We start from the raw sequence: 14360 nt of genomic DNA on the forward strand, positions 1-14360 counted from the left end.
TTATATCTTTATATGGATATAAGAAGATGTGGTATGAGTGCCAATGAGACAACTCTCCATCCAAGTCAAAATTTATAAAAGTAAACCATTATAGGTCACAGTACGGTCTTCAACACGGAGCCTTGGCTCACACCGAACAGTAAGCTATAAAGGGCCCCAAAAATTACTAGTGTAAAACCATTCAAACGGGAAAACCAACGGTCTAATCTATATAAAAAACGAGAAACGAGAAACACTTATGAACCACATCAACAAACGACAACTATTGAACATCAGATTCCTGACTTAGGACAGGTGCAAACAAATGCAGCGGGTTTAAACGTTTAAATGGTACCAAATGTCCTCTATTAGTTCTCGGTTAAAGCAATGTCGATTTTACTTAAACAAAAACAAAGCATAGCTATTCTGAATATATATATATATATGCATTTATATATAAAAAGTACTGTATTTCAGGATAAAAACAAGATTCAAACTATGATAGATTTTATTGTGTACTCTTGACATGCGAAAGAAACGCTAGTCGATGAGTACAGCGTTTCATAAAATTGAGAATGGAAATGGAGAATGTGTCAAAGAGACAACAACCCGACCATAGAGCAGACAACAGCTTGTTCTAAAATTTTCCAATTAAATTTATATATTTTCTGTACATAATATAGTTTAGAATATACTTATGTAAGTAAAATTAACTAGAAAATAAAAAAAGAAAATTAATAAAACTGCAAACAAAACACATTTTATTCAAGCAAAACCGCTAATTGAAAAACAAGATTCAAACTATGATAGATTTTATTGTGTACTCTTGACATGAGAAAGAAACGTTTGTCGATGAGTACAGCGTCTCATGCTTGCTCTAAAATTTATCCAATGAAATTTATATATATTCTGTGAATAATATAGTTTAGAATATACTTATTTAAGTCGAATTAAATAGAAAATAAAAAAGAAAAATAATAAAACTGCAAACAAAACACATTGTATTCAAGCAAAACCAATAATTAAAAAGCAAGATTTAAACTATGATAGATTTTATTGTGTACTCTTGACATGAGAAAGAAACGCTTGTCGACAAGTACAGCGTTTCGTGCTTGTTCTAACATTTATCCAATGAAATTTATATATATTCTGTGAATAATATAGTTTAGTATATACATATTTAAATAAAATTATCTAGAAAATAAAAAAGAAAAAAGAAAACTGCAAACAAAACACTTTTTATTCAAGCAAAACCACTAATTTAAAAGCAAGATTCAAGCTATGATAGATTTTATTGTGTACTCTTGACATGAGAAAGATCGCTTGTTGATGAGTACAGCGTTTCGTGCTCTTTTTTAAATTTCTAAAATTAAATTTATATATATTCTGTGAATAATATAGTTTAGAAAATATTTATTGAAGTAAAATTAACTAGAAAATAAAAAAGAAAAATAATACAATTGCACACAAAACACATTTTATTCAAGCAAAACCACTAATTAAAAATACAAATACACTGTACAACATCAACCACTCTATCTAAATACTCGACTGCTCGCCTGGGACATGAAACTCTAAACTTTTTTTTCTTTCACATGTTAGACACTTTTTCTTGCCCAAAGTTTCAACATAACAAGGGCAGTGGTCTGAAGACATATTACTTTCTATACCATCCAGCTGTGAAAATGAAAAACAAAAATTACATATTTTTATTGTACAATTGTACAAGAATATTATGTAAATTATGAAAATTGGAGATGAAAGATTTTTTTTGAATGTTAAACATATTAAAGTTAAACAAAATTATTAAACAGCGTTTTGAAAGATTGATCAGGTATACTAAGATCGAATATATATACCAGAATATGATTTTGTACACAAGACGCTCGTTTCACTTACTGAAGATTAAGTATAGTGGCGCTCGAATCAAAGCAGTTGGAACAAATCAAGCACGAAGTATTTAAAAAAACGAAAGTTCCGAAAAATTGTGTCAAATACGGCAAGTTCAATCTATGCATAAAAGCTAGATAAAAAGGTAAAATGTTTTATACAAGAACACAATTTAGAGGTAGAAAATTATTTTGAAAGTTCATCAAATTTTAACTTTGAAACCTATCAATATATTAAGAATGAGTGTTCATCATAACTTATCTTAATCTACTTGAAATGTGTTTACCGTTTTAAAATACTGTAACGTTTTATCTTTTTTATATTCTGAGAGATCTATAACTGTTAGCAATTAGTATTTCATTAATATAAAAACCTCTTCATTCCTCATTTTTTCACTAACCTCAAATAAAATAAAACTGTGGAATAAACTGAATTTTACATTCCTAGTATATCAAATTGTCTTCACTTTTCTTTTGAAATTCTAAATTGTGAATGTTCATTCTTAAACAGTATTCACATTTTATTAACATTCTAATGTCAGAAATGTTACCCTAACATGCAGATAAACGCTTTAGTTTGTTCCATTGCCTCAATATCAGCAAAGTATATTTCATACTTTTGTTTGATAGTATTTTTATTAATGATATTTTTGGCACTAATTTAAAGCTTCTAAAGTTTCTACGTATTTATACATCCCTGGCTTAAAACGTTTCTGCTTTGAGTATATTCATGTTGAAGGTTAATTAAAAAAAAGCACTTCGGACACACACAATTTATAGTGTTTTGTATTTTTTCATACCTACATGTCAAATATTTTTTGTATACTTTAAATCGTCAAAACTATGAAATTTGTGTAATTTTCTTTATTAAATGATGAGATTTACGTACCTGAAAGAAATAGACTCCTTTTGAAAGATGCTTCACCTCAACCATTGACTACAATAAACAAGAAAATAAATCTTTCTGCAAGAATACACAAATTACAGTTTTCCTCTAGTATAAACGAATTATTATGATATTACTTGATTGTATGTAAGTCTGAATTGTACAAAAACATTGAAATCATGGAAACTTGTTGAAAAGGGTCAAACAGAAAGTAAGATGTGTTCACAAAGAGGATTGGAGGAAGGAGATAGATCGAATATGATGGATGACAAGGAATATGACCAAAGAAAGGAGGAAATAATCTCTCCCTATTCCGCCATTACGTAGATTATATTTAACAAATAATTACACAAATTCAAATATGAAGAATAAACTTAATCAATTTATGAACGTATTTCTCATTCACTAAATAATAAAATGACATATAGATATATTTGCATTTGACCTGAAGCATTCTTTTTGTATTACAAAAAGCATTCATAGTAATAAACAAATATATGTTAAACACGACGGCGTCATATGTGGAGCAGGATCCTAAAACAGCCCCTGCTGTTTTTTGAAGCTTATTATTGCTTTGACTTTCGTCTTCTATGTTGTGTGTTGTATTCTGTCGTTTGTCTATTAGTTGTTTTTCGTCATTTGGTTTTGTTAGTTTGTCATCGACATATGAGTTTGAACATCCCTCTTGGTATGTTCCGCCTCTCTTTTAATAGAGATATAATTGTATGTTCTAATCTTTGGGGTTCATCTCAAAATGTCAACACGCTTTTGTTATCAAACTAAATACTGTGTGGATATTTTGTAAAATAATTTAATTGAAATTTCTAATATAACGGTTAGATTGGTCCTTTAAAATCTTTTTTTTAAAGCTTGGTGACAAGGGAGATGACTACCAAAATAATGCACCTTGTTGGAGAGAAACAAACACAATTAACTCGTTTCTTTCCAGTAAAGTTTCAGCGATGATCAATAGCATGCACCAGAACATAAAGTATAAATTATTGATAAAACGATTAACTTTTGTATACTTTACAAAATTATGCTGTAATACAAATTTTCCCATTCAAGTCTTATGGAAAGAAGCAGCTCAATGAGTACGTACCGCATAGTGAGAATCTTACAGGGGCGGATCAGGACTTTTTAAAAGGGGGGCATACTTTCAGAAAACTGAATATATACTGCCGAGCGGAGCAAAGCTAAAATATAGTTTGGCCAAAAACTGACATTTATTTTTCGATCAAATGGGGGTGGCGTACAAACTTAAAGACATTTACATAATATATTTAACTGTATAAACTTACTCCGTAAAGACGTTTTAAATAGACAAGCTTTCCATTCTTCCTGTACAGACTGAAGTCCATGGACCTTATATGCTGTAGATCAAAAACAACTTTAATGCTGTTCCCAGATACATTTAAAAACGAAAGACCTTTCCACTGCACGTCTAGAAAGAGTATTGAGAAATTAAACAATCAAAATGTTTTTCATGCCTAAAATAAACAATACTCGTTAGGCAATTAAAGCATTGGATTTTTTAATGTGGACATGGAATACATATTGGAGTAAAAGAGACGACGCTAACAAAAATAATGAATAAAAATATTAAAATTCGAAGATAACACTAAAGATTAAAAAATACAATACCAAAATAATATTTCTGTTCTATTCTCTCAGATCTGTACTTAATGTCTTTGTTGTTGTAAGAGATGAGGGATAGATAGATATATACCCTGCATCGTCATGTCTGTGTTTTTGTTTGATGTTTTTCTTTGTATCGATCTGATGCGTTAAGCCTTTTTCAACTGATTTTTATAGTGTGTTCTTATAAATGTTGTGCTGTTACACCACTGTCCCAGGTTAGGGGAGGGTTGAGCGCTCACAAATATGTTTAACCCCACCACATTCTTTATGTGCCTACCCCAAGTCAGGAGCCTGTAGTGTTTGTCTTGGTTAATGTCTGTCATATTTGTTTTTCGTAAATTGTTTAGTTATAAATTATGCAGTTAGTTTTTCTTAATAATTGAATTGTTTCATATTTTTCAGGTCGACTATACGGCTTGGGTTTTTCTCGTTGTTGAAGGTCGTACGGTTGCCTATAATTGCTTACATCCACTTCATTTTAACGTTGGTGGATAGTTGTTTCATTGGCAATCATACCACATATCCTTATTTTTAATATTTCTCGAATTCTTACTCGATTTAACATTTTCCTGACCTGTTAATCATTTTTATTTAATCAACGTGTGGTTCGTTTGATCTCAGTTTGTCATTAGTCAAAATTCGATTATGACGTCAAATTTTCTTGCTTCCCATCGAAATTCCTATTGTGATGTCATGAAAAAAGGCGACAATGCCTGATGACGTCATATAAACAGAACACATCTTTTTTCAGATCGTTCGAAAAGAAGGATAATGATTATTTGCATTTTGTCTAAAAATCATTAGAGAAACAGATTCCACCACAAAATTTCGTGCAATACGGTATTTATCCCCTCTCGACAGTTGAATTTTAAATATTTAAAACGCATGGCAAGCCTCGCGTTTTAAATTTGAAAATTTAACCTTCTCGAATGGATAAATATCGTATCACACTCGATGTAGTGGTAGAATCTATATATATATATATATATATATATATCGACTTTTTGGGTCGCTCAAAACTAGAGGATTGTTTCATTCAAATTCCACGTTCATTCGTGGTTACAGGTTATAAGTACTACTCCGTCTTATGTCGTATATTTGGTTGTCACAGTTTTTGCACCCGTGTATGTAGGCGTGTCTTCTAAGAGTGGAACGTTAATACGAAGCATTTGGGTTAAGAGTTTGTCATTAAAATTCAGACAATCAAAATGCAAGTAGAAGTAAGTAAACTTGTATCATATACATTGTTATGTTTTGTTATGTCAAATAGAATTATTTAAAATAAGTATTTACGTACGTTTTATTGAGCCTATTTCTACAAGTGGATAGACAAATACTGACAGTGCAGGCGTACTCTTGAATCTATCTGGCAAGTGCGTTTTTAAATTCATCTGAAATTTTCATAAATATGCAGTCTATGGTTAGACAAAAAAGGGCAAACCTCGGACTGAGAAAACAAACGTTAGAGTTTTAGAACTGCCGAGCTGTGGTACGAGATGAACTTACCCAGATTGACCTTTAACAAATATTCCCACACCTTTTAAAAGTTTCAGGATGGCCAAAAACTTGTGAAAGCCTATATCAGGATTCTTTTATATTATCATTTTTACATTCTGTTTCATTTATTTGTTTGTTCATAAGTTTTTTTAAAATTGTCATTTTTCATATGCAGATGACTTGTAGAACTATAGAAATAGAAAGGTAAATAGATTACTAGTAATAGTTTCACAATACTTACTAAGTTATGAGGAGTATTATTCAACAATAAAAGTTTGCAACTTTCAGTTTCCCAGTCAGTAAACCATACCTTGAAACCTGTTAAATTGCTTTTATCTGAAAAAAAACCCTTACATTAAAAAAAGCTCGTGGCATGATGCATTTTTTGCAAAATTGATCATAACTTTAATTTCAACTACTAGTATTTCTAAAGCCATTTTGTTACAACCAATAGCACATCTCAACCACTGAAAATGTAACAATTAGATTGAAGATGATTTTTATTTCATTCATATCAATTTTCATCTTTCGAAATCTCATCTCTTTGTTTAAATTTAGATTCGGTTTTTTTTTCAAAGAGGTCAAATTTCAGCGGAATGCCTTTCATTCTAGGGCCGTGCTATAAAAGTTCTTCAGTCTAAACCAAAATTTGCAAAATCACCGCTTCATATGTAGTTTTCCCGCCTGTAACGATATTTTGTCGTATCTCTAATCTTGGAGCCCAATTTAAGAAGCCTAAAGGTGCCTCAAGACAGCAATTTTGAATGATCTTGGAAGCTTACGATTATTTATCCAATAAATTTTAAACCAAAAACCAAAATTTGATCGAAAGTAAATCTATATGTGTACTCTACTGAATACAATATAATTCATGTTGGTTATAATAAGGATGGTCTTCAATGCTATAAAACCATATTACACCAAAACTGTCTTCAACAGCAACGTAAAGTACTGAAAATCATTTGGATTTAATGTTCAGACTCTTTAATATTCAAAGGCTGTGTTCCATCAATTTTCGTATCTTGATCCTGTGACTGGAAGAAATTTAGTGAAAATTGACCATATACTCCTTTGTATTGCATCGTGAAGAGTTTTACCACCATTATCGTGACTTGATGTTCTGAGTTTTTTGTAACCTACGATTCGATAAAGATGACATGACGATTCCATGATCATGTTCAGAAATTCGATAATTTACGATAAGGGACATCACTTTTTGCGATGAGATATAATTTTATTTTCAGAACTTTTATTTTATAGTATCTGTCAAAGTTTAGAAAATATCTATACAAACATTTTATGGTTTGAAGTGAATACAAATTTTGAAAAACCGTCTCGGTTGTCTGTTTGAATTGTGCTCGCCTTGGTTGCGGAATGCCACTGGTCGCTAAGCACTATGTTCAGTCATCAATCAATCGAGTAAGGGAGTTTGTTGGTTAAACCTTGTGCACGGTCAAAACTAAAACTTTAAATCTGATATACTATGATTAAAAAACTCATCAATGACACCACACTTATAATTTAGTGCGCGAGATACGCTTTTAGTCTACAAAAGACGCATCAATGACAAATTAAAAAGGTTAAAAGGATAACAATCTAATTAAAAACCGATCTCTCATCGCTTCGGTTTTCTGATATGTCACACGCGACATATCAGAAAACGGGAGCGATGAGAGATCGGTTTTTAGTTAGATTGAAAGGATAAGTAGGTGGCATTTCAGAGTCAGAACACAAACTTTAATTGGTAGTGTACCTTCCTACGGTTTGTTACCTTTCACTTAGCACGTTACCAATCTGATACAAAGCAAGCCATATAATTGTAATTGTCCTGAAAATGTCTAGTTATATACATGTAGTTAAATAACAAAATAGTGTGTACATATACGGCGTTGAAAAAATCATAACATTGAATAAGCTACTGTTGTCCGTACTTAATTGTCAGATTTCTTTCGAGCTCAATTATAAGTGTAAGGTCGACTCTGTCAAACAATGCTGACTATAGAAACTCATTCATACACGAGTGGCAAGAGAACAACATGTGTATTTATTCAGACAAATCACTTTTAATGATATTTTAAACGCGGTGTATAACTATATTTGAGGTAAATTTTTTATACGTGTAACATAAATGTTCTACCTTGAATTGGGTATGACCAGGTTACAAAACGGTTTCTGATTTCTATTTTATTACTTGGTACATCCCATTCGTCCGGCAAACTTTCAGCATTGTGTCTCGTAAACTCGGTTTCCATACAATCTAAAACCATGTTTTAACATTTTACATGCAATATACAAACAAAAAGTATGTGAGTACATATTTCACTATCTTATTTTTACTGTTGAACAGAAAGCAAACAGAATACTTATTATCAAAATGAATAATGCTTGGTGTATACAAAACTGAAAATAAGGTTGTAACCCATAACAGGCAAAGTTGTCTAGAGGCAGTTGTGGCTTTGCTTCATGTTTTGCTGTTACTATGTATATATATGCCGACTTTAAATAAAATTTACTTACTTACTTACTTACTCTTCTTTTTTCTTCTATTGGATTTTTGTTTTTGTTAATGTTATATTGTTTTGTTTTTTTTGTGTTTTTTTTTAAATGTTATTTGTTTGTTTGATTTTTTTCTGGTTTTTTTCTGTTTTTTTTTTTATTTTTTGTTTGGGGGAGGGTAGTCTGAAAAAAACCAGGGCCAAACACAAGGTTGCAAACAACAAATCTGTTGAGATAGTTTTGCTCAAAATAAAAACACTGGCAATAATTGTAATGTCAATTTACAAATTTTGATGTTCTTTAGATATGGAATTATGCAGATGATGCAGGTTTTTTTTTCTGTCATGTCTGTTATATTCAATAATCAAACATACCTATGCTATACTCTGTAAAATTCGATTCAACGTGTCCTTGAGTCTAAAAGTGAGTTAATCCATATTTATAAAATCATCATAGCAATACAAAGAGAAAAAAAAACTATCTGACTCTAGTATCGGTTCACATTACTTTAAATGTTTTATACAACAAATATACATTAACAAAAAATACCTCTAAAATTCAATGTTCATAAAGGATATAATTTATCATAACATTCGATGCAATGTAGACAACGGCATTAAGTTTTGTTTGATATATTTACTAAGGTATTTTAATATGCTTACATTTTATATATACAAACAAATTATAAAACAAACAAATGAAAATAAAAATAAACAAACAAAATTACCTGAGTAACATGTTCATTTCCAATGTGTCTGCCTGTCACCCGAAAATACACGTTGATCGCTTGAAATACCCCTAGAAACAGAATACGCGTTTCCAAGAACATTGCCAGTGGTTGTATAAAATGAAATCAGTAAATTCAACGGTTTATATACAAAAATGGGATGGACAAAACTTTTTGATGAATAAATCCTAGAGATTTAAACTACAAAATGAGATTTGAATTTTTATTCACCAACAGTTTCTGTATAGCTTTACGCAAAATAATGACGCGCTTTCTGTGGCAGTTATTAATCTCCTAATGACCAATTTCACGATGCTGTCACGTTTCTCATATTTATTAAATAATCATTACATGTTATTTACAAAATCCTTCAGTAAATTAATTTACGTAAAGGCTTTGTCAATTTTTAACCCGTTACAAAGGTATGAAGAAAATGTATATCATATGTTTACACTATGATAGTAAAATCAAATATTTCCATATTGTCTTTCCGGACCCGGCGTCACTACTGATCTTTAACAACAACTTTTTATCGAATCAGATTCTTTTTCATTGATAGTATTTTCTTAAAAGTACATATAGTTCAAACAAAGTTTAACGTGTAAGCCATTGTATCCGGGTGTGTATAAATCGGTGAATGTTTAGCTTTTCAACTTGTATAAGAGTTGGGATTATATTAACTTTGATGCATTTATTTTTTACCTCCTGGCCGGAGAACACGCACAGTTATTTCGTATTGCATTTCTTTTAGACAATAAATCCAAATTCAAAAAAAAGCACCTGCGCTTTCTCAATAATATTTTTTACAGTGTGGTGTACTACTTTTGGGACAAATTATATCAAAATTATAGAAAACTGTCTTCACCAGCTCTAACTCAAAATACGGACACTTTTATGTTAAGTGGGTCTTAAAATTAGCTCCGGACACACTATTTTTTTTTTTACCTTTTCAACTGGACGAAACCACTTCAATCATTACTTTTTTTTTGCACAGCGTAATTTCAGGCCCCTACTTGCTATTTGAGGCAGGAAACATGAAAAAACAAGAATGTGTCCATAGTACTCGGATGCCCCACTCGCACTATCATTTTATATGTTCAGTGGACCGTGAAATTGGGGGTCAAAACTCTAATTTGGCATTAAAATTAGAAAGATAATATCATAGGAAACATGTGTACTAAGTTTCAAGTTGATTGGACTTCAACTTAATCAAAAACTACATTGACCAAAAACTTTAACCTGACACGGGACAGACGGACGAACGGACAAACGAACGGACGGACGAACGAACGAACGAACGAACGAACGGACGGACTAACAGACCGGAAAACATAATGCCCCTACTGCTATCGTAGGCGGGGCTTAATAAAACAGTTCAGTGTTGTGTAATCAAGCAAAAATAGTTAAGATAATATTTGACATACTACTATTTATTCCCTCTAGTACAGAAAATGATTAAGATTCCACACATATAATTGATTACTTTTTCAAAAAATTCCCCCCCCCCCCCCCAAAAAAAAAAACAAACTTTTAATTTCAATGTAAACACATTCTTTGAAAATGTAGTGATGAAAGCCCAAAAGTTGTCGCCTTCACGTGCGCTTGGAAGCGTTAACGCATGGACCCCATTTCTCTTTTACGGGTAAATTTTTGTTATTAAATCTAAATTCCTTTATAATTTCAATTTCTTTCACATATTTAGAGTGTTTTCACTGTAAAAGTTGTGCTTAGAATTTAAACGTGTTGCAAGACTTATGTGCTTAGGAAAGTGTTTAATTTCTAAACATAAAAAAATAAACATGTTTTGGCTCTCAGCACTTCGCAATAAACATGTTTTGGCTCTCAGCACTTTTCAATAAACATGTTGCTGTGCTAAACATGTTTAGCTACTTTGTCAAGTATATAAAGCTAAACGTGTTTAAATTCTAAGCACTTTCAATATTTAGACACTTTCCTAAACACGTTTAGAATTACAACACATTTAGGCCGAATACGGCATTCATATCACGTGCTAATTTTTGAGCGGGAAGAAGAAACAAAGAACCCGAATTCTAAGGCCACGCTGTAATAGTTATACACCGAGGGATAGGTGTGTCTGGATAAGAAACCCCGTCGGCCGGAGGCCGGAGGGGTTTCTTATCCAGACACACCGTATCCCGAGGTGTATAACTAACTTACACCCCATTCTAAACCCTATATTTGTTAACATTGATTATTAAATGAAAAAAAACAAAAAAAAACGATAGCATATTTATTGACAATATCAATCCATGATTTATAAGAATATTTTTTATTACATGAAACCCCACTAGTAACCTTACTTTGGTTATCTTCGTTCAAACTTTGACAAGTGAGTATATTTTACAAATGTCGAAGTTGTTTTGCATATTCCCGTTAAATCCATGTGCTAATATGGATCAGCAGGTCAAGGTTGACTGTTTCGTGTATTCTTATTACAAACAAAAAAATACATCATGCTCCTGGTATACAGTTGTCAATATGGACGGGTATAAGACGGACGACATTTTGTGGCAAGCGTTGGATTTGGTAGAAGAGACTAAAGATAAAGGCAATATTATAACCCAAAGTACTTACCTGTATCAGTTTAATAAAGGTAATCATAACTGTATTTTATATCTTACGATTTTATCAAAAACAAAAGCCCCCCCCCCCCCCCCCCACTTCTCGAGAATAAAAAAAACATTCATATTCGAACATACTAAGGGATAGGTGTGTCTGCATTAGAAACCCTACTACCAGACACGCTCAACATACAATATTTAATATAGAGGAACTCCGTTTTTGGGGCAATCAGGGGCTGATCAAGCCGGGGGTTCCCAACTCAAGAGAAAAAAAAGGGGAGGCCAACCATTCAAATGCATTGATCATTTAAATAAAAGTCGTGTCCAACCCGCGGAACCCCCCCCCCCCCCCCCCGGATCGGCCACTGGGTAACCGGAGGGGGTGTCCTGGAGTTAGAATCCCCATTTTTTTTTAAAGATCAATGCTTTAGAATAGAGACGTATGACTGGGATAAAAAAAATACCTTCAAGCAAAAGAGTATTAAAGGATTATTTTTGTATTCCATATAGATGCTTATTGGAATTTCCTAAAATGTGTTTTTTAATATCATGAAACAATTTGTAGTGAACATTATTAGTAATTTCTTATGTACATGCTATTTAAAAAAATAATCAATTTCTTTTGATACGAATAACAATGGACTTTGTTTACGGGATGTAGAAGCAGGGGTTTCCAGAAACCCCGCTCGTCACACCCTGTGGTCAAAATCCATTGTTATTCGTAACAATAGATCTATTCAATTTACGCTTGTTTCAGAAATAGAAACTATGAAGTATAACAATAGAACTGGGGTGTAAGTTTACTTCTGACCATAACTGACCGTAACTTGACTGTTTCAGAAAGGTAAGGAGTTATGATTATACTGTCTTTTATTTTGTAATGCCAATTTTAAATGATTATTGACAGTTATAAGCATTATTTACAAGTACACTACCGTATAGTCAATGCAGGAGAGAAAAGGGGGTACCATCCCACGAAACAAGTGCTTGTAAGAGCTTTAAGTGTTCAAACTATCTTGTGTATAGATGATACGAGTTGTTTAATGTTCTATCATGCAAGTTTGCATTTATTTTTTTATTTATATATGTTCTTGGAAAGGAGTTTGTGAGGATAATTTTCGTTCGGTACTCCTCGGCAGATTATAATGGAACATGAAGGTTAGCGGAATCTGCCGAGTCTTATCAGGATGAGGTGCATCATTCGCAAATCCAGTGTCATATCGAGTTCATTGTTTTCGTAAGCACTTCCGGTATGCACAATCAACATTTCCTCAAAATAAATAGAAAGATGCTTGTTTATTTCAATAGTTATAAGCGGTTGTGATTTTTTTATAATTTTATTGATATGTATTGTTTTATTCTAGATGAGAGAAGTGCAGAGGAAATCATCATCTCTCTTGGCAGTAAAAGAGGAGATAAAGAACAGTAGCAAATATGCTGCTAGGTAAGAATCAAAAGTGTATTTGATTTTAAAAATGCCAATATATATTTGATCAAATGAATAATATTAAGCATGAATAGAAGTTTTATATTAAAAAATATCAATTGATTCATCAGTAATCATATGTTTTTATACCACGATCCTTATGTTGTTATCTGGATCTTAAATCATGCTTTTACTTTTTGGTGTTGTAGTTCGTATTATTATATTTTTAGATTAATTCTACTTAGTTGCTTATCAATATTTTTCTATATTTCAGGCCATTGACCAGCAGTTGGGTACTATGGAAGGAGAAGCTCTTATTGACCTGTAAAATGAAAACAGGACATTTTCATATTGTTTTGTTGTAGGGATGGGGTACAAGTAGAAGATTGGTCAATATTATGTACATGTACCTTGATATGAATTTATTTTTGATTGTGTTCAATGATAAACTGGAAATAAATGATAACATAAATTCCTTTGTTTTATATGTTGTAATTTTGTTTTTAAAGCTAGAATTAGTATAATGATAATTTCATTTCAAAAGTTCTAGACTGTTTTACAAATATTTGAAATGAAGAAAAAATGCAATAGTCGAATGACGTGAATTGAATTAAAGAAAAAACTCATTGAGATTGAAAAGGTATTGGTCACATTCAATTTGATATGGAAATTCCAGTTTCTTAGTTTGATGCATTGGCTCCTTTTTGTGATGGTATGAACACCTGTTTTATTGAGAGCTATCATACGTTTTACAGTCAAGCCTTCCGGAATATTAGTTTAACTGGGGCCTAATGAAGTAACGGCTTCTCACAATAAAATGATAAACATGTTTCTTCACGACCCTTTATGTTCTAAACATGTTTACATTCAAAACACTTCACAGCTAAACGTGTTTCCAGACAAAACACTTCTCAGCTAAACATGTTTCCAGATACAACAATTCACAGCTAAACATGTTTACAGTCTAAGCACTTTTTAGCTAAACGTGTTTCTAGTCTAAACGCTTTACAGCTAAACATGTTTACAGTCTAAGCACTTTATAGCTTGACACGATTAGGCTGTTAGCACATTAAATATTAAACATGGTTAGATTTAAAACATGTCAAAAATCGGTTTCATAAATGTGTTTAGGAAAGTGTTTAGGCTCTAAACACATTTTTTAGAGTGTTGGCTCTTATCCGCACGATCTTGCTATAACAGTAATAGTTTATACGTGCCACCCCCGTATTCTTTTTTT

General features: G+C 31.9%; 1 protein-coding gene and 1 long non-coding RNA gene across 2 annotated transcripts; one reads left to right on the plus strand and one right to left on the minus strand.

Annotated features, from left to right (window-relative positions):
* Nucleotides 1-1225: 1225 nt before the first annotated feature.
* On the minus strand, nucleotides 1226-9259 carry LOC127714142 (uncharacterized). The gene is made up of 8 exons (XM_052220145.1): nucleotides 9116-9259; nucleotides 8763-8805; nucleotides 8030-8149; nucleotides 6134-6228; nucleotides 5693-5786; nucleotides 4056-4198; nucleotides 2758-2805; nucleotides 1226-1656 (listed from the first exon to the last, which is right to left on the minus strand). Exons 1-8 carry the CDS (start codon nucleotides 9215-9217, stop codon nucleotides 1519-1521), a joined length of 783 nt encoding a protein of 260 aa, XP_052076105.1. The 5' UTR covers nucleotides 9218-9259; the 3' UTR covers nucleotides 1226-1518.
* A 3697-nt stretch (nucleotides 9260-12956) lies between these two features.
* LOC127714150 (uncharacterized) lies at nucleotides 12957-13597 on the plus strand. Its single transcript, XR_007987576.1, has 2 exons — nucleotides 12957-13141; nucleotides 13398-13597. It is a non-coding gene; the product is annotated as an uncharacterized LOC127714150 (long non-coding RNA).
* The last annotated feature ends 763 nt before the right edge of the window (nucleotides 13598-14360 follow it).

Source organism: Mytilus californianus, unplaced genomic scaffold (genome assembly GCF_021869535.1).
Source record: "Mytilus californianus isolate M0D057914Y unplaced genomic scaffold, xbMytCali1.0.p SCAF_1, whole genome shotgun sequence".
Classification (NCBI taxonomy): Eukaryota; Metazoa; Mollusca; class Bivalvia; order Mytilida; family Mytilidae; genus Mytilus; species Mytilus californianus.

Bases quoted from the DNA above. Each gene is read 5' to 3' on its own strand.
- LOC127714142 (XM_052220145.1), bottom strand. From the start codon at position 9,217: ATGTTCTTGGAAACGCGTATTCTGTTTCTAGGGGTATTTCAAGCGATC. The intron at 8,150-8,762 runs GTATGTTTGATT...ACATGGTTTTAG, and splicing joins TTTTACAGAGTATAGCATAG to ATTGTATGGAAACCGAGTTT. The intron at 1,657-2,757 runs GTACGTAAATCT...TCATTTTCACAG, and splicing joins AAGGAGTCTATTTCTTTCAG to CTGGATGGTATAGAAAGTAA.